The 23,375-nt window shown below is 37.7% G+C and overlaps 1 protein-coding gene and 1 long non-coding RNA gene across 2 annotated transcripts; one reads left to right on the top strand and one right to left on the bottom strand.

The window, feature by feature from the left end:
• Positions 1-3,641: 3,641 nt before the first annotated feature.
• On the bottom strand, positions 3,642-5,132 carry LOC125190761. The gene is made up of 2 exons (XR_007170956.1): positions 3,924-5,132; positions 3,642-3,843 (listed from the first exon to the last, which is right to left on the bottom strand). It is a non-coding gene; the product is annotated as an uncharacterized LOC125190761 (long non-coding RNA).
• A 13,123-nt stretch (positions 5,133-18,255) lies between these two features.
• On the top strand, positions 18,256-20,621 carry LOC125187253 (exocyst complex component EXO70H1-like). Its single transcript, XM_048083808.1, has one exon. The coding sequence runs from the start codon at positions 18,646-18,648 to the stop codon at positions 20,458-20,460; it is 1,815 nt and encodes a 604-aa protein (XP_047939765.1). The 5' UTR covers positions 18,256-18,645; the 3' UTR covers positions 20,461-20,621.
• The last annotated feature ends 2,754 nt before the right edge of the window (positions 20,622-23,375 follow it).

The following is a 23,375-nucleotide window of genomic DNA, read 5'->3' on the forward strand; positions in this document are numbered from 1 at the left end:
ACGAGGTCAAACCCGCTAGCTACAATTACGACCGATGCAAGTATTAGAGAACTTAGTATGTGACGATGTAACCTAAGCTGGGGATGGCTTCACCAGTCAGAGAAAATCAATTAATCAATAGATACCTTAGAACTACCTACTGATGAAATCGAACATAAGATGAGGGTGTCCTCACCCATAACAGGCCTTATAGATATCTCACGAACTTGCTCGAACGTAGAATTCACTATGGAAAACCTTAAGTTAGTGGCTCACAATTTGCATGTGATGTTGATGTGGAGCGTCGACATCATATTGGGAATAGATTGGTTAGCTGAAAACTAAGCTACCATTCTTTGTAAGGAAAGGCAGATCTCTCTGCAATACCCAAGGAAGGAACCCAAAATTTTTCACGGAATCTCCATGAGGCGACGAAAGTCCATAATTTCTGCACTACAAGCAACCACTATGATAAGGAAAGGATGTCCTGCATACCTCGTTTATCTGAATGGAGAAGAGAAAGAGGACCGAAAGATAGAGAATGTAGCAGTGGTACGAGAATTTCCGGATGTCTTTCCTGACGCACTACCAGGATTGCCGCAAGACAGGCAATTGGAATTCACAATCGATCTCGAACCAGGATCGCCTCCAGTATCAAAGGCACCATACCAAATGGCACCTAAAGAGTTAGAAGAACTCAAGATACTGTTACGGAACTACTAGACCTGGGCTTCATCCGACCCAGTGTGTCACCATGGGGCGCACCAGTGCTCTTCGTGAAGAAGAAGGACGGAACACTGAGAATGTGTATCGACTACCGAGAGTTGAACAAGTTGATGCTCAAGAACAAGTATCCTGCTACCGAGGATTGATGACCTTTTTGACCAACTTCGAGGGGCGGGTGTATTCTCAAAAATGGACTTGAGATCAGGCTATCACCAACTGAAAGTCCGACAAGACGATGTACCCAAGACGGCGTTCCGCACCAGATATGGCCATTTCGAGTTCACTGTAATGCCTTTTGGGCTTACAAATGCCCCGGCGGTGTTCATGGACCTAATGAACCGCGTGTTCCACCCGTACTTGGACAAGTTCGTCCTAGTCTTTATAGATGATGTACTTATCTATTCGAAGAACGAGAAGGAACACGAGGAACTTCTGAGAACCACCTTAGAGACGTTGAGAGCCGAGAAACTTTATGCTAAGTTTGGCAAATGTGAGTTCTGGCTTAACGAGGTGAACTTCCTTGGACACATAGTAACGGCAGAAGGGATCCGAGTGGACCCTGCAAAGGTGGAAGCAGTACAACGTTGGCAGTCACCAACAACACCTAATGAGATTCGAAGTTTCTTAGGTTTGGCTGGATACTACCGAAGGTTTATTGTGGGATTTTCTAAAATAGCAAGACCAATGACTCAACAGCTCAAGAAAGGAGCTAAGGTCAATTGGACACCGAAGTGTGAAGCAAGCTTTCAGCTGTTAAAAGAAAAGTTGACCACCGCACCAGTCCTAGTCGTGCCAGCACCAGGAACAGGTTATGTGGTGTACACAGATGCATCAAAGATCGAACTCGGATGTGTGCTGATGCAGAATGGCAAGGTGATTGCATATGCATCACGCCAATTGAGGCCGCACGAGTTAAACTACCCAACACATGATTTGGAATTGGCGGCAGCGGTACATGCCTTGAAGATTTGGAGACATCACCTCTATGGAGTTCGATGCGAGATCTTCACGGACCACAAGAGCCTAAAGTACTTTTTCGAACAGAAGGATTTGAACATGCGACTACGCAGATGGCTCGAATTAGTCAAGGATTATGACGGTGGTATAAATTACCATCCAGGCAAGGCGAATATAGTGGCAGATGCCCTGAGCATGAAGGCTAAGCCCCAATTGGCCACCTTCCTCACGCAGAATGAGGAGCTCCTACATGAGTTTGCTAAGATGCGACTGGAAGTAGTAGGAGCACCGTAGACGGTAGGAAGTAGGATCACTACCTTGGTGGTTGAACCAGACTTAAGGGCCAGAATTGTTGAGGCTCAAAGGAGTGACGAAGCATTGGAGAAAATTCGTCTTAAAGTGAGGACGGGAAAAGAAGAAAGTTACTGCGAGGAGGCGGATAACGCCATCACTTTTGAAGGAAGATTGCGTGTGCCCAATGACGAGGCACTCAGAAATGAGATCATGAGTGAGGCGCATGAGACACCCTACACTGCCCACCCAGGAGGTACGAAAATGTATCAAGATATGAAGAAAGAGTTTTGGTGGGATGGCATGAAGAGGAGCATAGCGTTGCTTATAGAAAGATGCCTAGCATGTCAACAAGTGAAGGCTCTACATCAACGACCCTATGGAAATTGCAACCCCTAGAAATTCCCGAATGGAAATGGGAACACATTGCGATGGATTTCATAACAGGATTGCCAAAGTCCCAATGAGGAAATACTACCATCTGGGTGATTATAGATCGCCTCACCAAAAGCGCTCACTTCGTACCAATTCGTATCACTTACGGATCGGACAAGTTAGCTCAGATCTATGTGCGAGAGATCATGCAATTACATGGAATATCAGTAACAATCATATCAGACCGTGATCCGAAATTTACTTCTAGATTTTGGATAAGCATGCAGCAAGAGCTGGGCACCAGATTGAATTTCAGTACTGCATTCCATCCACAGACTGATGGGCAATCTGAAAGAACGATCCAGACCTTGGAAGATATGCTAAGAGCCGTAATGCTCGACCGTGGAGGAAATTGGGAGCCAGTACTGCCAATTATAGAGTTTGCTTACAACAACAGTTATCAGGCAACTATAAACATGGCCCCATACGAAGCCTTGCAAGGAAAGAAATGTAGATCACCGCTTTACTGGGATGAAGTTGGTGAGAGAAAGATGCTCAGACCGGATTTTGTAGAGGAAATGATAGAGATCGTCCGTCAGATCTGAGAGAATCAAGGAAGCTCAAGATAGGCAAAAGTCTTACGCGGATGTTCGCAGAACCGACCTACAGTTCAATGCTGGAAACAAAGCTTTTCTGAAAGTGTCCCCATCAAAAGGGATATCAAGGTTCGGTGTCAAAGGCAAGCTAAGGCCACATTTCACCGGATCCTATGAAATTCTAGAAGAAGTCAGTCCTGTGGCGTATAGATTGGCGCTACCACCGAGCTTCAGAAATGTGCACATTGTTTTTCATAGGTCACAATTGAAGAAATATGTGTTCCACCCCAAACGCGTAATTCACCAAGAAATGGTGTTGGAACCAGGTTTAAGCCATGAAGAAAAGCCTGAAGCAATCTTGGGTCGGAAAGAAAGAGTTGAGGAATAAATCTATTATAATGACGAAAGTTCAGTGGAAGTATCACGGCCACGAAGAAGCTACGTGGAAATAGGAAGACAAGATTAAGGAAAAGCACACAGAACTATTTGAGTGACAAGCAAATTTCGGGACGAAATTTTTGCTAAGGAGGGTAGAATGTAATACCCGCTCTTCTATTATCCTTTTCTTAACGTTTAATGTCGAACCAGAGAAACGTTCGTTTATTCTAATTACTTTCGAATCAGAAATATTAGTCGATGACTTTGCTTAGTTGCTAAATTGAAAGGTGTCGATCGGACTGAAACAATTATGCATACATGTAGTAAATCCAATAAACATCAATAAATAATATGGAGTTACATTTCTGATTTAGAATGTTCAAATACATATCAAGCTACTCTCTAATTACAAAATAAATTACATACAAGTTGATGAGAGAGAATTTAAGAATACAAATATGTGAACGTTGGGCCTCTCTTTCGAGCCCAAGAGTCTTTGGCCTGATGTTTTGAAGAAGCGGACCAATCCTTTTTCCAAGGCCTGCAGTGTGCAAACAAGATATTTAATGCATATGTACAAGAGAAATAAAGGAAACTTCCTGTAAGAGAAAGGGAACAAACTTGTTTTAGCTATAATGCAGCTAGGGCCTCCCTAAAAGGGCAAGTCAGCCCCTACACTCTCTTCCCATGAGCCGTCTCTCTCTCTTATGACCTGCAATAATCAGACAAAGTGTATAAATGCAAGAGTGCTTGTACTCCAGAATAAAAACAAAACAAATTAAACAAAAGTAGGATGGAGATCATCAAAGAGATCTTGCTGCAGTGAGAAAAACAAAGGAGGAGATCAGCCTCTTTTAATACCACGAGTACACACCATGTACTGCAAACAACAGCCATCAAGTCCTCAACAAAAGACAAGAGGCTGCAGGTTTTCAGTTTTAACCACATCCTCAACCAGATTCCAATATATATGAACACATATATCTCTTTTCAGTTTCACACTTTTTCCTTCACCACTTCCAATTAATCCCAATGAGAAACTAAGTGAGAGGGGGAAGCTTGGTGGAGAAGTTGCTGTGATTTTTCTTTTAACAACAGAGGAAGCATCAAGGTAAACCCTTTCACCACAATTTCTTATCAAACATGTTTAGAAAATCAACACTTCATGTACACAGCATACTAGAAATAAATTGATAGAACAATAGCACCTTTAAGTCTAATAATTTTCTTTCCAAACAAAATGCCCAGTAATCTAATGATAAGATCAGTAGTTGTAGCCATAGCTCAACAACTTCAGTTCTTATATCCTTTCATGTTTAGAACTTCAAATAGTTCACAAATCACAGTAGCTTTTGATTGAAAACATCCAATTAAAGGAATTGATCCATAAATCACCAAAAATCCACACACGGATAAGACTCATGTTCTTCAATAAAATCAAGTTGTAGAGAGCAACTTTTTCTAGCGAAAATGCGAGAAGGAAGTTAGGAGAACTCATCTCTATACATCGACGGACTCGAGTTTCTCATCGGAGGAGTAGTAAACGGCGACAGGCGGTGCGGTCACAGCAGCAACCGCGACGACGAGTCTCCTGGAGGAGCACCGCTGCTCGGCTGGACTGCGACGGCGGGACAGCCGCTGGATGCCGGCTGCCAAGGCTAGCGTGGACGAGAGAGATGCCGGCGCCGGCGACGAGACGGTGGCGCGCCTGCAGCTCTCGTCGAGGACGGCGAGGAGATACGCTGCGACATCGGATCTCCGATCTGACGCCTAGAACCGAGAATGAGAGAGAGACGATCTAGGGATTTATTTCTTCAATTTGGGGATTTTGTGTGAGTTGGGAATTGAGAGAAGGACCGATGGAGTTAGGAGTATTAGTGTTGGGCCAATTCTACTTTGTTTTGATGGGCCTCTTTAATTAAAAGTATGGACCAAGAAATTAAATAGAGAAGTGGGTTGCCTGTTAATAGAATTATTATGGAGCTTGGGCCACTAATTAAAATAAAGTAGGAGTTGGGCTTGTTGTGCCTAATTAAATCACGAGCCCTCCTAAGTTGCTCGATCAAATTTTTATGTGAAGGTTCGCTAATTAAATCCCGAGATGATAATTTAATTTCGAACGAGATACATGGAAAGTAATAGTCTCAAGGTTAAATGAATAATGTCTTAAGCTTCTCTAATAAATTAAATCTCCCGATTTAATTAATGTTTCAAGATTTCTAGAACTTTTCTAGAAGACTAAGAAGAAGAATAAAATGACCACGCACTTAGGATGCATTCATGTTTAAGTTATTTGACGTCTTAAAGTCTAATTAAAGTATTACCTTATTTCTAAAGGGACGTCCTCACACATCGTTTAAGATCAAGTCAAGGAATTTTCGACTACGGAATTAAGCTTTTGAGGTGGGCATTTCTTTTAAAATGTGAACTTGCCTTCAAGCATGATTATGTGAAAATTATGCTATTTATGTTTTGTCATGCCATTTTATGTTTTATGGATTACCTATCTGCTTGGCTATGCCAATTATGTTAAATCGAATTCGGGTCCCAGTGGGGAAGTAAAGCCTACTCGGACTAGTGTACACATATGGGGATCGTGAGCTAGCTTTTAAGTTGGCCGATCCAGTGACCGTCGTGGAATGTGGCCACATTCCCGGTTCACCTACGTTTCAGATATGGTATATATGTTATGTGATTGTGCAATCAATTTTACGAACAAAAATACTTTTAGTGACTCGGGACTTTTAAGTTAAAACCCCGTGATCACTCAATTGGCTGACAAAACTTTTACGAAAATTATGTTTCGGCAATGTGCCCACTGAGTATATCAAATACTCAACCCTGCATGTTTCTTTTCTAATGTGCAGGTTGAACGTGTACGAGGAGGCGAAGGTGTTGGGACAAGACTTTTAAATAAGTAGTTAGGTAACCCAAATTAGCATGTCTTCATACGTGCTATTTTGTCTTGGACTCTTCCGCTGCAATCTAGAGTTATGTGCTAGAAAGTTATGAACTGGATACTCTGAACTCGTTCTGACTATGTAGCCATATGCCTTCGAGACTATTGCTTTAAGTGGTTCCACCCTTCTTATGTTGTCCTATGATTGTTGAGAATTGTTTAATCGCGAAATAACTGCGCTCACTAGCACTAGGGAGTTGTGGTCGTGACATAATCTTAATTTCTATTTATATTGATTGGAATTATTTTTCTTATGGTAGCTATCAACTAAAGAGTGTAATAGTATACATAAAACGAGTTTGGTTATCAAAATAATTTCTTTTTGCCATATCAATAGCAAATTTTCTAGCATAAAAAGATATTGATCTTATATTTTTATATTTTTCTAATGATCAAGAGTAATTCGAAATTAGTTTTTGATTCAGGATAAACTTTCAATGTTCGTAGACTTTTAATCAATGTTTACGAATCAAAATCTCCATATGTGTATAAATATCTGTATTTTATGAAACACAAGAAACCTCTCCTTTGTAAAGTCAGCCGTTTTTTGAGTCAAATCCATGTGTTATAAGTAATTGATCACCTCACAAATGTCTAGTTACAAGCCACTAAGTAATACTGCTATAATTGAAACGTTCGATATTTAAATCAAATTCAATAGTTTAATGCTCTGCTTACGTTGATTCATTTATCAAATACTACTAAATTAAGCTTGAATATTGTTTTTTTTTTCTTTAAGATTTACAACTCATCGGTCAAATGAATTGACAATTTGACAAGAATAACAAAATGATATAAGTGCAATTAATATATTACAAACATATACGAATCAAATACTTTTATCTATCGCTTATTATATCTGTCTTTTTAGTTTTTATCAATATCAAAATAATTTGAGAAGAATGATATGAATCAAACAAAGAAAACAAATATGAAATTTCAAATTCATTGTGACCACATAAGCTGCATTATTGAATTAGTGATTAAGTTATTATGTCCGACTGAGGTCTTTTTGTATTGCTCTTTTCTTGCTCCCCGGCCTTAGTTTTGTTTTGCTGCAATGGGATGAGTTTTCTTTGGATGTTTGCTTGCTTTTTTGGGCTTGACTTAGTGTTGTGATCCTGTACGTGCTCTTTCATCTCATTTGGGTGTGCTTCGTGTTTTGTTTGATTCACAGGGACCTCTTTGAGAGGTAGGGTTTATCCTTATGTGGTGTTTAATTAGCTTCTATTTTTGCTTGTTTTTTTTTTAGTGTAGTTTGTTGCGGGACTTTTCTAATGTACTGTTTTGGCTTAAACATTTCAGCTTATAAAAAAAAAAGGAAGCAAATATGAAATACATAAATACGAGTACTAAGAAGGGCTTGTGAAAGATATATACCAACTACGAATATCAATCAATTGGTTAAGCAGAGAAGATAAATTAGGTTTATCCAAAATCTCACTGGAAATCGATTATATTGAAGGAGATGGGGTTAGCAAGATTATATAAAGATGAAGACCAATTAATCACTACTCAAAAGGGTGAGAAAGAGATGTGCGCAACCGTACTAACTCATTTAAGATTTTATAACTAATTTTTATGAATACCGGACATATATGAAGATAAAAATGGTCGTGGTCGATATTAAAATTTAAAATCACTAAATCCGAATATATGATAAAAGAATTAATGATATTAAGATGAACCGTTGGCTATATATGTCTCTAATAGATTTTAGTATTTGACATTAAATGGTTAATAATTGTCCTTTTATATTTAAAAAACAATACTTAGCTTATACATTGATATAGTTTTCCAATCATAATGGGATTGAATTTTTTGGTCTAGAATCGAGAAATTGCATGGAATTAATCACACTCGAATAGAATTAATGATGTGTAGAGTTTTTATTATTTTCTTGTGACCAGATACGATGTAGTTTAGCTTAATTCGACCAAATTTTATGGTGCCAATTAACGCTAACATCCAGTAGTGGAAAAGTGAGCTCAATCAAAATTTGAAAATAAACCTAAATATATCATTCTGTCAATAAAGTAAAGTATGATCTACTATTTCTTAAAAAATGGACAAACTTTGATCTGAAAATTATATAGCCTAAGCCTACCCTTGATAAAATACCACTCGTATGTTTTGTACTTATTTGGTCAATATATCCAGAATTCCAAATCAATATCTATATATATGTGTGTGTCAGATATATGCACATTGATGTATCAACATGATTGAAATAGGAAAGAGTTTTAAAAAATTAATTTAAGTATACTATAAGCATGACATGTGTGCATGAAATAATGTCAAAGATGCTTAACGTAATAAATTATATTAATAATGATTTAATATATGTGGAAAATATAGGACACGCAGGTTTTATTGACTAATAAATAAACAACTATTTTAGTGGAAAATAATGTAATATTTATAAGTCAAGAGAATCAGTCTATATATGAGTGTATTAGTTTATTGCGCAAACCAAGTTAGTCGTTAAGCGGTTGTTTTCACAATATATTGATTTCTATTAGTCACAGATTATATCGTTAATTAGATTATACTTCCTGATGTATGTATTTCAGTATTTATATTGATCAGTTAATCGAATCCGCATGGTATATCCACATATGCGTATTATATACGTTTAGTTTATGAGCAATACAGTATGATTTAACATATGATATTAGGAGGTTTCAAAATCTCTTTGAAAGAACTAAGGCTTTCGAAAATTTTATTTGTGATTAAACAAATTAGAGATTCGTGAAAGTTGAACCGGCCATACTCATTGGATGATTACAAATTAATTGCGCATTAGTTTAATTCAATTTTAGTAGATTTAGATCACTATGGATAATAATATTGACGACTCGTTTGACTTCAAAATACGAGGAATTTATTGAGTCACCTACTATAAGAACATATCCTAAGGGGAGGGTTAGGGTGCCCCCACCTCTTAAAATAACATCATACCATCATTTATAGCCAATCATTTGTACACGTGGATGAATAATAAGCTGCCACGTGGCAAAAAAAAATCTGAAAAAGACTGCCAGCAATATTTTGTACACTATACAGTAATTTTTCTTGGCCAGCAATATTCAACACGCAGTAAAGCAATCTATAGATTGCTGTGTAGCGTTTATAATATTGTTATGTAGCATTTACAATATTGCTGTATAAGTGGTGTCACAGTGTCACTTTAACAGGAGTTGTCATTTTTAACACAAACCCATATCCTAATACCCAATGTATAATGTATAATGTATAAGACTAAAACTTGTTTGCTTTTAGCCATAAATGTTTGACCATAGTAATGAATAAGCAAATATAATGTAATATAATAACTTCTTCTCGCAACGGGTTAAAGTGGATGTTGAGTTTTCCGTATCCTAGCTGCTTGAATCATTTATAATATATAAACCCTAATAATATCTCACTTACACACAAAACATGCTTTCGAGTATACTTTACTATCAAATGTGCCGCTTACACTAAAAACATACTCCCTCCGTCCCCTATTAAGAGTCACACTTTTTCATTTCGGTTCGTCCCTAATTAAGAGTCACACTTCATTTTTACCATAAATAGTAAGTAGGTCCCACATTCCACTAACTCAATTCACTCACATTTTATTATAAAACCAATATAAAAAAATGGGTTCCACATTCCACTAACTTTTTCAACCAACTTTTCTTTACATTTCTTAAAACTCATGCCCGATCAAAGAGTGACTCCTAATAGGGGACGGAGAGAGTATTTTACTATCAAAATGTGCCACTTACACTAAAAACAGGTCTAGTCCTTTGATCCATCGAACTACCAATCCTCCCATATGACGTTTAAACGTCTTGTCATGTAGCACTTTGTGAAAAAATAGTTAGGTTGTTCTCTAGTGCTATCTAACGTGTTGTTGGGTAGCACTTTGTGAAAAAATAGTTAGATTGTTCTCTAGTGCTATCTAGATAACCTTAATGTCTCACTTTAGAGCTAAATCCCTTATTGATATGATAATTTCACACTATGTGCTCATTAGCCTTAAAGGCTCGTGGTTCCCCTGAGTAAGTCATTTCACTAGAGTAGCCATTGTACTCCTTTTATCCCATAATAGATGTCACACTTGGATGATGACACGAGATTATAAAAGATGTTTTGTGTGTTAAGGGGTGAGAGAATATATATTTTTATATATTGATGTGAGGGAGAAATTTTTTTTGTAAAAAAAAACGTGTGATATCTATTATGAGACTGAGGAAATAATACTTTTAGAAATACGCAGAATAATATTCAAAATTTTTTGGTATGCTTTTTATGAATATAGATTTAGCAGTTTTAGAAGAAACCATATATTTTGCTTTCGGGGTGCAGTTCGGGATGCATTTTTTGCTTTACGCTCCTCCATGTCTTAGCTCCATCTCCTAGTGAACACATAGCCTGAGTTCGATTATCTCAAGTACCGGCTAGTCTTAAAGTTTGAATTGGTATGATCCACAAAACACAACAAGTACCCCTTGTAAATTAAACCACGCCTTTTAGTCCTTCTATAATTTATAGAATAATCTTTACCACTATCCAATGATCTTGGTCAATGCTAGACTGGTACTACCTACTATGCCAAGGACAATAAGACTTCCAACTGCCGAAGAAAATGGAACTTGAATCATTTCCTTAACTTAGTGATCATAAAACATACTCCATCCGTTTTGTGGTAGTTGAGGCGTTTCTTTTTGGCACGCAAGTTAAGAAAAATTGCGTTAAATGAGCTAAGTAAGGAAAAATAAAGTAAGAAATGAAAAAGACAGAGAGATGAAAAGAGAATAAAGTAAGAGAGAGTAAAAGAGGTGAAAAGAAATATGTTAACTTATTACTCCCTATGTCCCACCATAAGTGAGTCACATTCCTATTCGGGATGTCCCACCATAATTGAGTCATTTCTATTTTAAGTAAAAAATCATCTCTTACTTTATTTTCCACATACTTTATTCTTCTCACTTCTCTACTTTTCCTCTCTCATACTTTGTTCTCTCCACTTTAACTTTTTAAATATCAACTTCTTAAATCTTGTTATGGTGGGACAGAGGGTGTAACGACCCGCCCTTCTAGGGTATAATAAATACGGCGATCGCTACCTAGACGGACTTAAAAGCAACAAGAACATAGGCTAGGGTTTCATTTAAAGGGATTTGACCAAAGTAATTAATGAACTATTCAAAGCAATAAGACGACGGCTTAAGTAAGAAAAATCAATCATGAATAAATATCATAAATTATGCTTAAAAGACAAGGGTTTAATATAATCCAAAAACGCATTATGTCTCAATATTCTAAACCAAAAGGAATAAGTTCAAACTCAAACAAACGATGATAAGTTTCATGGTTCAGCGGAAGCATTCAAGAGAGAAGGTGAAGCTATGTATGAAGACACAACTACACTCGGAGTTTCAAATGATCATGTTATTCAATTAACTTGCTCAACACCGTCAACCGCTCGTCGCCGCTCAACCTGCACATAGGGAAAATACATGCAGAGCTGAGTACTTTAACATACTCAGTGGACTCATGCCAAAACATTTTAAATAGATATGCCACCCTTACCATAGTGAACTCGAGTTTGCATTTATAAAAGAATATCATCGAGTATCACAAAATAATTTCATAGACTGGCCAGTCAAACAATTCCTCCCATTTTCTCAACAATCAACAATTCCATAGTGCAACGAAAGTGTGGCCACACTATTCGCCCACGAAACCGGTCGACTAGCAAGGACGGCTCCCGATCCCAACTGTGTACACTAGCCTGATAGGGTTTGCGGCCCTACTCAGACCCGAATTCGTTTATATAGCCCTATAGCCTAATGGAGCGGACTCACAAACTAGGCATCAGACACACAATATCATCAAAACAATCATAGGCATGACATAACGTTTTAAACCACCCTTATAACACCAAACATTACTTTGGTAATAAAAGAGTTTAGTGAATAAAGCCCACCTCGACTCCTTAGATCACAAGTACGCTCTTCCTCTTGCTATCACGTCGAGAGCGCGAGTTATCACCTTTAATTTATGCGTATCACAAGTAAGTCTCAATCATCTGACTCAAAAATCATGCATGTTCCCAACGTTTCCCTTTTTCCCATCAATTCGTTTTATATTATCATTCAAAATCAAGACATGCTCATCAAATCAATTTTATTCGCATCACAACTCCAGATCTATCATCAAAACATGTCACGCATGAGTGTTCTTCAACACATCTCACACGCACACACACGAACACACACACACACACACGGATACCGATGCACACGCACACACACATCACTTCATATTCATCAATTGTTTCCCCTTTTCGCTCAATCTATATGCATGAGGGTCCAAGAACATCGATTTATCGGTTAGATGAGAAAATATTAATATAAAAATACCTTTTCTCGATAGAACGAACGGTAGAAACAAAGTAGAATCTTGATTCTTCAATAATTCTTGAGGCTTCAACTTGAATTCTTCTCAAAAGATGAAGAAATTTTGGAGAAAAGTAGAAGAAAATTTGGGAAGGAGTGGGAGAGAAAGTGGCGTGAATTGAGAGAGAGAGGGAGACGTGATTTTGAGAAATAGGTTTAGGGTTTCTCCCTTATTTATAGAGTGCAAAATATAATATCTTTAATTAAATAAATTAAAGATTTGAGAAGATTTGGAGAGTAGATGGCGTGATTTTTGAGGAGGAATAAGGAGAATTTCGAAATCTAGGCTATTTAATTAGCCTATGATTTTATTTGGTATTTTACGGAGTAGAATAAAATATACGGAGCAGAATAAAAATAATAATTTCCCCCAAGAGAAATAGGGAAATGGCGTGAATTATGTTTCCTCCACAATGAATCAATTTTAAATCTTAATTAAAATAGGATATGACAAGATCTTTTTAGATACGGTAAGATATGTTAGAATATTTAAGTTTATTCATGGAAGAAAATAAATAAGGGATCAAATAATATAATAAAATAATCCCTTCTCCCATAAATAGGAGATTTTCGAAAATCTCCTTGGAATAAACATAGGGATCGATTTTCTCATGGAGAAAATAAGAAATAATTGGACTTTGAATTTAATTTGGATAATTATCCCAAGCAAATAATTATATCCAAGAAAATAGGTTTCCTCTCCAATAAATCATGGGGGTCGAAAATTCCAAATAAATGTGTAGGATATTTATGAAAATCCTATTTAGTCTCACTCACCCCTTAGGAAATAATTCGCCACAATATATATTTTACCCCGCATCCAAATATTCACACAATCATTTCACAAAATCAACCATTTTTAATTTCACCTCATATTCTCAACACATTGACCTTTCAACGGCCACGTCGTATTTTCCACATCTTTGACTGTTCAACAGACACGTCATATACTCAACATATTTAACTATTCAAATAAATCTCAACTCCAAATCGCAGTTAGGTCACAACGAAATCATGCAATTAATTCACTCATCAATTAATCCACATACTTCATAGCATTAAAAGCATTTAATGCAAAAATTTTATGACTCGAAAATTAGGGTTCGAAAAAGTGGGGTGTTACAGAGGGAGTACTATATATAGAAATGACTCAACTATGAGAAAACTTCCCAAAATGGAAAAATAACTCAACTATGAGCGTACAGAGGGAGTACTCACTCTGTAAGCCATTAGGAGCTTCGGTTTACAATTTTAGTTAGTCCATGATTAGGAGTCTCAGATCACTTTTACTATATAGTTGCTAGGTAGACATCATATTCCACTATTTCACTCACTTTTATTAAAAACCTAGTACTCTCTCCGTCCCATAAGAATATGCACTTTGGGTTGGGTACGGATTTTAACGGAGAATTGAAAAAGTAAGAGAGAAATAGAAAGAAAAAGTAATTAAAGTATAGTGGAGAATGGGTCCCACCTCAATAGAGAGAAATTGGAAAATGCATATTCTTGTGGGACGAATGAGTAGTATATAAAAATAGGTCTCACATTTCACTATCTTTTTCCACCGACTTTCTTTATTTTCTTAAAAACTTGTGCTAAACTCAAATTAGACTCTTAATAGCGAACAGAGGAGTACATTAAACATATATACTTGTATATATGATTATAGACTAGCATTATAGAGGCACTATGATGTGAATTCGCGAAGCGCCAAACTAATAGAAGGAGTGAAGACATACAACGATCCAAATCAGAGTTGGGATCTAATTCAAACCATTCGTTGCCTGTCAAGACGATGTTCAAGTTCTCTTATCTTTTGACTATTACCTTCGTCTAAGAAAGAGCTTCGTGTGGATACTTTGTATGCTTCAATCGGAGCCCGGATTGAGAAGTTAATTATGGCCGTTTGACGAAGGCTGCGTGGAGCAGTGTAAAGCTAGCGAATCGTTGGGTTCGCTAGGAATGCGAACCTGGTGACCTGCCAGATGCCTACGGGATTTTTTAAGCAGTTCACCAGCGAGTCACCAGCTTCACGCCCTTACCAACCTAGTGACCCACCAGATTTGTCCGGAGGCATGATTTGACGTGTGTTTTTAGCTTTTTGGAACTATTTTTCCACCCTAATAAATACAACACAAGGGTTTATTCTTGGGCAGCGTTGAATAATTTTGTAAGAACAAAGACTCCATTTGAGAGCACTTATCTTCATCTTTGAAGATTTATCAAAATTCCTTCTGATTGCATTCTAATCTATTGTCGGGCTTAGGTTGAATGTTAAGGTATACTTTAGTAGTTCTTGTGTTGCTAGTTTTGTGGAGCCATTAATTCTTGCTTTGGTGAAAGTTGGCTTGGGTTGTCTTCATTTTTTTTGTAGAAGGTTCATAGGTTCAAAGCATCCATCTAAATCATAACACCTTCATCTTCTTCGTGGGTTGAGGGTCTACCTAAACCCCCTGCCTATACTGAGTGTCTTTGACAAAAAAAAAACACATTCTTCTTCTTCTTCCTTTTCCACCATTTTTATTGTTTCATTTCTTGTTGGGTTATTGAAATATTTGCAAGAGCAAGTTCGGGGCAAACATATGTGTCTTGAATCCCAAACATTCATCTCACCCAAAATGGGAAGAGACTCTGTCAAAATTCTGTAGGCATCTGGGAGGTCGCCACCTTGCGAACCCAGCGCGTCGCTCGGTTTGCACTGCTCCATGCAGCCTTCGTCAAACGTGTAGGGGCTGGCAGCGGAAGCGCTCACATAAATCAATTACATAATAATTCTAATCTATTTCGCAGATTATTTAGACAAATTCTATTCGCGCAATTATCACATGTATCATGCTTATAACTCAAATAAAACATGCTTTAAATTAATTGAAACCTAAAACATGCTTTTCTACGGTTTAGCCATTATACCTTGATGATTCTCTAAAGAATCGAAGATAGCTAGCGCCTTCTCCACGTGAAGATCTTTAGTACAAAACCACGGATCTTCTATTTGGTTCCCGGACTGTAAACTGATATCAGGGTGGGCTGATCTCACCAGTGTACTAGGACTTAAATAAAGAAGACGAAAATCCTTTCCCTCGGAGGAGAGAAAATCGTCCCTCTTCTATGTAGAGAGGGGGACGAAAATTTTGAGTGAAAAACACGTGTCTTTTCTGTCTCCTTTATTCTCCTATTTATAATAAGTCACATATTGGGCCCCAGACAGGGATCTATGGAAGACTTTGGATATGGGCTCCTCCAATTAGCTTTTTACGAATTAAATTAAACCCAATTTAATATAAGCTTATAATTGGAATATTACAAGCAATCACTACAGAAGTAATATTGCACTTCACATCCAAATCCGAAATTATAAGTACTCCGGATTTCCATTGCTTGATATTTATTTCCCGCGCTTAAGATAGAAACATCTATTAATTAATTATCGTCTGCTATGGACTTAATTAATTAATATCTTATTTATTCCAAGAGAGGACTCAGCAAAAAAAATATTATTTATTATTCATAGAGTAATTAAACTCCAACTAGCTAGATTCCGAATAATAAAACCTTATTTCAAGCTTCTCTTTAGGATGTTATCAAACGAGACTCACCTCGCGCACGATTCAACATAATAGCAATCCTAGCACCGCTAGATATTAATCACCACTACCCAATATACCAGGCTTATTGGGTTGCGAAAAACCCGCACCATTTGGTAAGTCAAAGTAGTGCATAATCAATACCGTATGTTCAATGCTAACGTACTTAAGAAATGATAATTTACAAGACCTCGTCTTTCAGTAGATAGCATAAAGACTGTCTCGCTGTTAGATCCATTCAGTGCTATACCATACCAACATCTTCTTATTTCAGTAAGGCTTGGAAATAATCGGACAGGCATTGCAAACTTTCACGATAGGTAGTCTAAGCCTATCTAGGTTGTGAAATTCTTCTTTTTCTTTGTTTAGAACTGACCGTGTTACCTTAAAGTGAACGACGCCCACAACCGGTCTACTAAAACAAAGACTTAGACTTTGTTAAGTTACTTATACATTTAAACATGTAATAAACATCCATTAAATGTAAAACATAACAACATTATGACAAAAATAATCTGTTTATTCATTTGGAAAATAAAATAAAAGTTTTAACAGTATTCAATCACTCGAAAGATGATTTCTAGTATACAAACTCTAACAAAACGACCGTAACTTCTTCATCCGGCTCCGATTGAAGCATACAAAGTACCCACGTGAAGCTCTTTCGAACGAAGATAATGATGGTAAGATAAGAGAATTTGGACATCGTCTTGACAGGCAACAAATGGTTTGAATCATACCCTAGCTTCGGTTTGGCTCATTGTATGCCTTCACTCTTTCTATTAGTTTGGCGCTTCCCGGATGCACATCATCTTCTCCTTCTTTTTGAGATGATTTATTCAAATCTGGTTCTTTGATTCTTCTTTAAGACATTAGGATTCACATCACACTATCTTTTTTGTGCATAACTAGAGATCAAATCTCAACAACAATCAAAAAAGAGAAGAATGAGATTGAACTTTAAAATTATTGTATTTGAAAACACATAATTCATTATCAAGGCTTTTTAATTCATAGCACTCAATACAATTTATTTAAAATGAACTAAAACACTGTTGGAGTGAACCGAAACACTCTTAAAACGATGTCCATGTGTTCAAAATTCATTCGGTCCTGTATTCCACTTTTTGATTTAATAGTTGAGATTTGATCGATCTCTAATTATTTTTTTTATTATGCATTGATCACTACCATATCATGTTATCATTCCAAGTTATAAGAGATTAAGAGTTATGGCATCATCATACTACGTATATATGGAAAAGAAAATATTCCAGTCACATATTTCTACAAAATTTATCAAGACTTCCACACTAGTTCTCATGTAGAATCACATATAGATACACTGTGGGTAGACTGCATTAGTGCATTTCAACGCATGCATGTATGCTTAGAAATTTCGTGAAATGTGGAATGTGGAAGAAACTTCCGGGAAGAATTTGTTTAGTCGATTGTATTTGGATTGGTTGACATTAGAGGATTTGCGAATTATAAAACTGAAACCTGATCATAAAATAATCCTATTAAAATTCCTAAGTTCAAATAGATTTCGCGATAGGCTGTGTTAGAAAAATAAATAAGCTTGGTCATCTCCCAACTTAATTAGGGTTGACTTCAGTGATAGATAGAATTGATCATCCAAGTTAAATAAATAAAGATATGTTCAATAATAGTGAAATTCTCACATATACAACATTAAGATTTGTCTAGATTTAAAATAGTTATAGAAATGAAGATGATATGTTAATCATCAGATATAATATACCCTCCAATGGAAATATGTCATATAAGATTGATACAAATTTTAATGTATAATTAGTAAAGTTAGACAAAAGAAATATAATAGTTTAAATTGTGTAAGGAGTGATGAGGTTCATACATAATAATAAAGTAAAAATGGATGAAAAATATTGTTGTAACTTGTAACTAGATATGACGGATATATAACTTATTTATATAGTACAGAGGGAGTGTAATGTTGAAAGGTGCGCCAATATATGTTGTCACAAATTGGACTTTTGAAAAAATCACAAACCTAACAAATATTATAAAATTAAAAATACAAAATAATTTTAACTAGACTAACATAACCAATTTATTTTTTGAACGTAACGTCGCGACCACATATCTTGAGCCCGCAAAATCAGAAAAACTTTTGAAGTGCATAAAAAAACTGGAGACTACTAACTTCCAAATTCCAGCATCCAACTCAGTCAGTCAAATGTCCACTCCACCTAATAGAAGAAACTTCTACAACCACAACCACAACCCCCTTCCCTTTCTTCTGCCACTTCTATATTAACCACTTCCTATCCCAGAACAATCATATAATCAAATCTTACTCCAAAATGGCAATCATAACTATGGCCGCTCTCCTCTCCCTCTCCGAAATCCCACACTTCACAAACAACCTCTCTCTCACTACCACCCAGGAAACCATCCAAAACGCCACAAACCTAATAGCCAAATGGGAAAAATTCACCTCCATCTTCCACCAAAACCGACCCCAAGCGCAGGAATTCATCGCCTGCGTCGAGCAGCTGCGCACCGCGATGCATTTCCTCATCGCCCACCGCCCCTGCTCCCACCTCCTCGGGGAAGCCAACAATCTCATCAAACTGGCCATGCTTCGCCTCGAGAAGGAGTTCTTTTACATCCTATCCGCAAACAGGGACTGCTTGACCCCTCAATCCGTCTCCAGCGGCTCCTCCCGCCTCTCCCCGAGGTCGCTCTCCTTCAGCAACTCCGAGGAGGACGACAACGAGGATGCAGATTCCCTGCTGCTCGACCGAGCCATGACGGATTTGAAAATGATTGCTCAGACAATGATTGCTTGTGGATATAGCAAGGAGTGCGGAAACATTTACAGAGTCACCAGGAAATCCATCGTTGATGAAGAGGTGTATCGCCTCGGCATCAGAACCTACAATCCGTCTCAGATTATGAGATTAGATCATAAATCCCTGCAGCGTTACGTCGACAAATGGATTTTTGCCGCCAAAATCGCGGTGAAATCCATCTTCCGAGGCGAGAAAGTGCTGTGTGACCGTGTTTTTGCGGTCTCAGACACAATGAATCAAACATGTATCGCGCATACAACCATGGAAGCAGGTATGAATCTGCTCCGATTTCCAGAGCTCCTCGCTAAAACCAAGGCATCGCCGGAGAAGATTGTCCTCCTCATCAACCTGTTCGAGACCATCTCCGATCTCTGGCCGGAAATCGAGTCTATTTTTTCGTACGAAACGCTCTCGCCGATCAAATCGCAGGCGCTCGCCTCAATCCAGAAGCTCACCGAGTCGACTCAAGCGATTCTCGCCGAGTTCGTCTCGTCGATTCAGAAAAACGCGTCGAAAACGGCCCCCGCCGGCGGTGGAATTCATCCGCTGACCTACAAAGTGATGGATTACGTCGCTCTGCTAGCGGATCGCGCCGGAACGCTCTCCGATATTCTCTCCGGCGATGACTACGCCGCTCAATCGCCTTTTCCTGAATCCTACTTCGACAGCGCGAGCCCTACCCCCAATTCCGGAGTAGCGAGTCGAATCGCGTGGATCATTCTCGTCCTCCTCTGCAAACTCGACAAAAAAGCCGAGATCTACAAAGACATAGGGCTTTCCTACCTCTTCCTCGCCAACAACCTCCAATTCGTCGTCGACAGAGTCGGAGCAACCTCCCTGAGATTACTCCTCGGCGAGGAATGGCTGTCGAATCAAGAGAAGAAGGTGAAGCTCTACGCCGGGAGCTACGAGTCGGTCGCGTGGGCGAAGGTGATGGCGGCGCTGCCGGCGGCTGCGGAGGCGGAATCGTCCCCCGCCGCCGCGTGCAAGGAGCATTTCAGGAGATTCAACGCGGCGTTCCAAGCGGCGTGCAAAAAGCAGAGCGCGTGGAGCGTGCCGGATCCGAAGCTGCGCGACGAGATAAAAATGTCGATCGCGCGGAAGGTTGTTCCGGCGTACCGGCGGTTCTACGAGAGCTGCTACGTGGCGATTGTGAACGAGGAGCGGGATCTGGAGGTTTTGGTTAGGTTATCGCCGGACAATTTGGGGAATTATCTGTCGGATTTGTTCCATGCGGCTGTTGAGATATTGGAGGATTCGTCGCCGCCGGCGTCTCCATTGTCGTCGTCGCACTACAAGTTGAAGTTAGCGAGGTGTCTCTGATCAGTTGGATTTTGTCATTTTGACTATATATAGTTTACTTTTTTTTAAGCATGGATTTTTTAGTTTCATATAAATAAGCTACTCCTCCATCCATGAGATATTGTCCAAGTTTGATCCGACGTAGCTGCTACTCTAAATGGGACATTTTCTTTTAAATTCTACAACAATTAAATATAGTATATGAGTGGAGGTTGATCAATTGCAAACTTTTTAAGTTGCAAACTCTTCTAACTCATCAATCACACATGATGATATTAAAATGTCAACACATAATTTTGTTGATATTTCAATATATTTTGTTCACTTTATAAATTGACACCGTGTTAATATTATTAATACACCGTATTAATGAATTGACAGAGTTAGCAATTTAAAAAATTATAATATAGCGCATCCCATACTAGTTTGGAGAAAATATTCAGTAAGACAAAATAATAGAATACATAAAAAAGATTAAAGATTTCAAAATAGAATCGAGATTTTATGTTGCAATCGAGATTTTTTGTTGCAATCTTGATTTTTTTCCACTTTGACTTTAATATGGAGTACAATAGTTTGTAGGAGATAGTAATTAATATCTTCCATCCTCGTAGAATCCTCATAGAGTATGAATAATGAATTCGGCAAGAGTTTTAATAAATAAAGGAAAAAATAAGCGAGAGAAAAATGGTAGTGGAATTAATGTTAGTAGAGAGTGGGGTCTACATTAGTATAATGGTATAAGTTGTTAATAGTAATGGTATAAATTGTAATTAAAATGATGTGTAAGGGTAATATGTTGTTTGGATTTTTCAAAACTAGAAAGTTCATAACTTTTCAAAGATGTACGAAAAAGAAAATAGTTCATACTCTTTGGGGACCCGATGGAGTAATACAATTTACTCCCTCAGTTCCATTTGCATAAGTATTTATTTTTCGGCACGAGATTTTATACAGTTTTGTTTTGTGAGTTAATGATGAGAGAATAAAGTGAGAGAGATAAAAAAGTTGAGATAATGTTGTTTCCATTTTAGAAAACATTTCATTTTTAATGGAAAAGATAGAATGTATATGAAAAATGATTTTGTAGAAGTGTAAAATCGTGATAACCGGGATATATTGTTGAAACATGACTATTAGTTTATATGAAATATTTAAAAAGATATACTCCCTTGAAATCTCAAACTCTATTTAATGGATACGGATTTTAAAAAATTGTTTGACTTTGTAAAGAAAGTAAATGAAAATACATAGTAGAATGTGGGGGGAAAATTCTTCTTTTGTTCTAGGATGCTAATTGCATTCCATTTTAATGAAGAACAATTGATCTATTCCTACTCAGGGGAGTGATGCATCACCAATATGCGTCTTTACTAATGAAACGCATGACTATTGTGCGTTTTTACTTAGTGACACATAAGAAATATGCTTTTTATAGGGACGCATAATTGTTGTGCGTCTTTGTGTAGTGACGCATGTCTCTTGTGTGTCTTTGGTCAGGTTTAAATCAGTCGCGAAGCAGGCAGCGCGCAGAACAGAACAGAAGGTGAAAGGGTGGGGAGCTGTGGCGATTTCAACCTTTTCCGACTTAGGGAGTGACTCATCCGGCGAATTTCAACCGTTTACAAACATATTCCGGTAATTGTTCTTCAATTTGGCCACAATGATCCTTTATTGCTTAATTTGTGTAGGTTTTCCCTAATTTGGCAAAATTAGGGTTTATGATGAAATTGATGAATTTAGGGTCAATTTTTGTTGTTTTGTTGCCTATTTGTGTGTTTCACATGTATATAATTCAATGGGTAGAAGTAAGTGATTCAGTTTTTGTGATTGCGCCCCTTTTTACTAAGATAAAAATTGAATCTTGGTTATGTTTTCAAATTGGAATATAGCTTATTGTTTGTCAATTGAAGTTGCAATTTAAGTAGGATTGTTGAGTTTTTATGATAAAAATTGATGTTTGGTTGTGTTTTACAATATTTTTCAAATTTTTGTTATAGTTACTCATTGTTCTTCCTTACTAAAGATTTTAGTTTGTCGCCTACATTTTGTTTAATTATTTTTGAGGTATTTGAGTGCTATGTAGATATTAAGTTGTTGATTAATATGTTAGTTTTGTTAATGGGTGAATATTTTGAAGCAGATGACATCTTCAAGTTCCGAAAGACGGTTATGTTATGGACCTGGGGATCCATCACTACTCTTTCATCAAAACGAACACATTTCAGCCTCATTGATGGCAAATGGCACATCAAATGTTTTCAGAGTTCGTCGGACGGAAAGTAAGGTCTGGGCAGTGGAAATACATGAAAATGTGAAGTATTGGCTTGATGTATGGGGTTTCAAAGGCGTGTTGGAATGTAATAGGCCGATGAGGATGGACAACGAGCTTATTACTGCCTTGATCGAGCGCTGGAGGCCTGAGACACACTCTTTCCACCTACCAGTTGGAGAAGTTACCGTAACCTTACAGGATGTGTAAAGCCTGTGGGGTTTGAAAGCAGACGAGCGTGTTTTCACTAGCTGTGACGACCCAAACGGATTTGAAGATTGGTCCAACAAGTGTCGAGATCTGTTGGGATGGATACCTGACGTAGAAACAGAAACGAAGCAGGACGGTTTGTTAATGACATCTCTAATCCACCAAGTGACGATACCTTTGGGTAATGAGCTGCATGCTTATGCATACATCCAAAGGGCACACATACATGCCCTGATCTTGTTAGGGGGACTTATTATACTGGACACCACAGGGTGCAAGGTCCCCTTTATGTGGTTAAATGCCTTTGAAGATCCGAAAGCAGTGTCTACTATCAGTTGGGGTAGTGTTGCTTTAGCGTTTCTGTATCATTATTTATACGAGGCATCTGTAGGCAGGCAGAAAAGAGATTTGGGTGGACCTATGGTTCTTTTGGTTCTTTTGCAGCTATGGGTGT

This window comes from Salvia hispanica, chromosome 5, assembly GCF_023119035.1.
Source record: "Salvia hispanica cultivar TCC Black 2014 chromosome 5, UniMelb_Shisp_WGS_1.0, whole genome shotgun sequence".
Lineage (NCBI taxonomy): Eukaryota > Viridiplantae > Streptophyta > Magnoliopsida > Lamiales > Lamiaceae > Salvia > Salvia hispanica.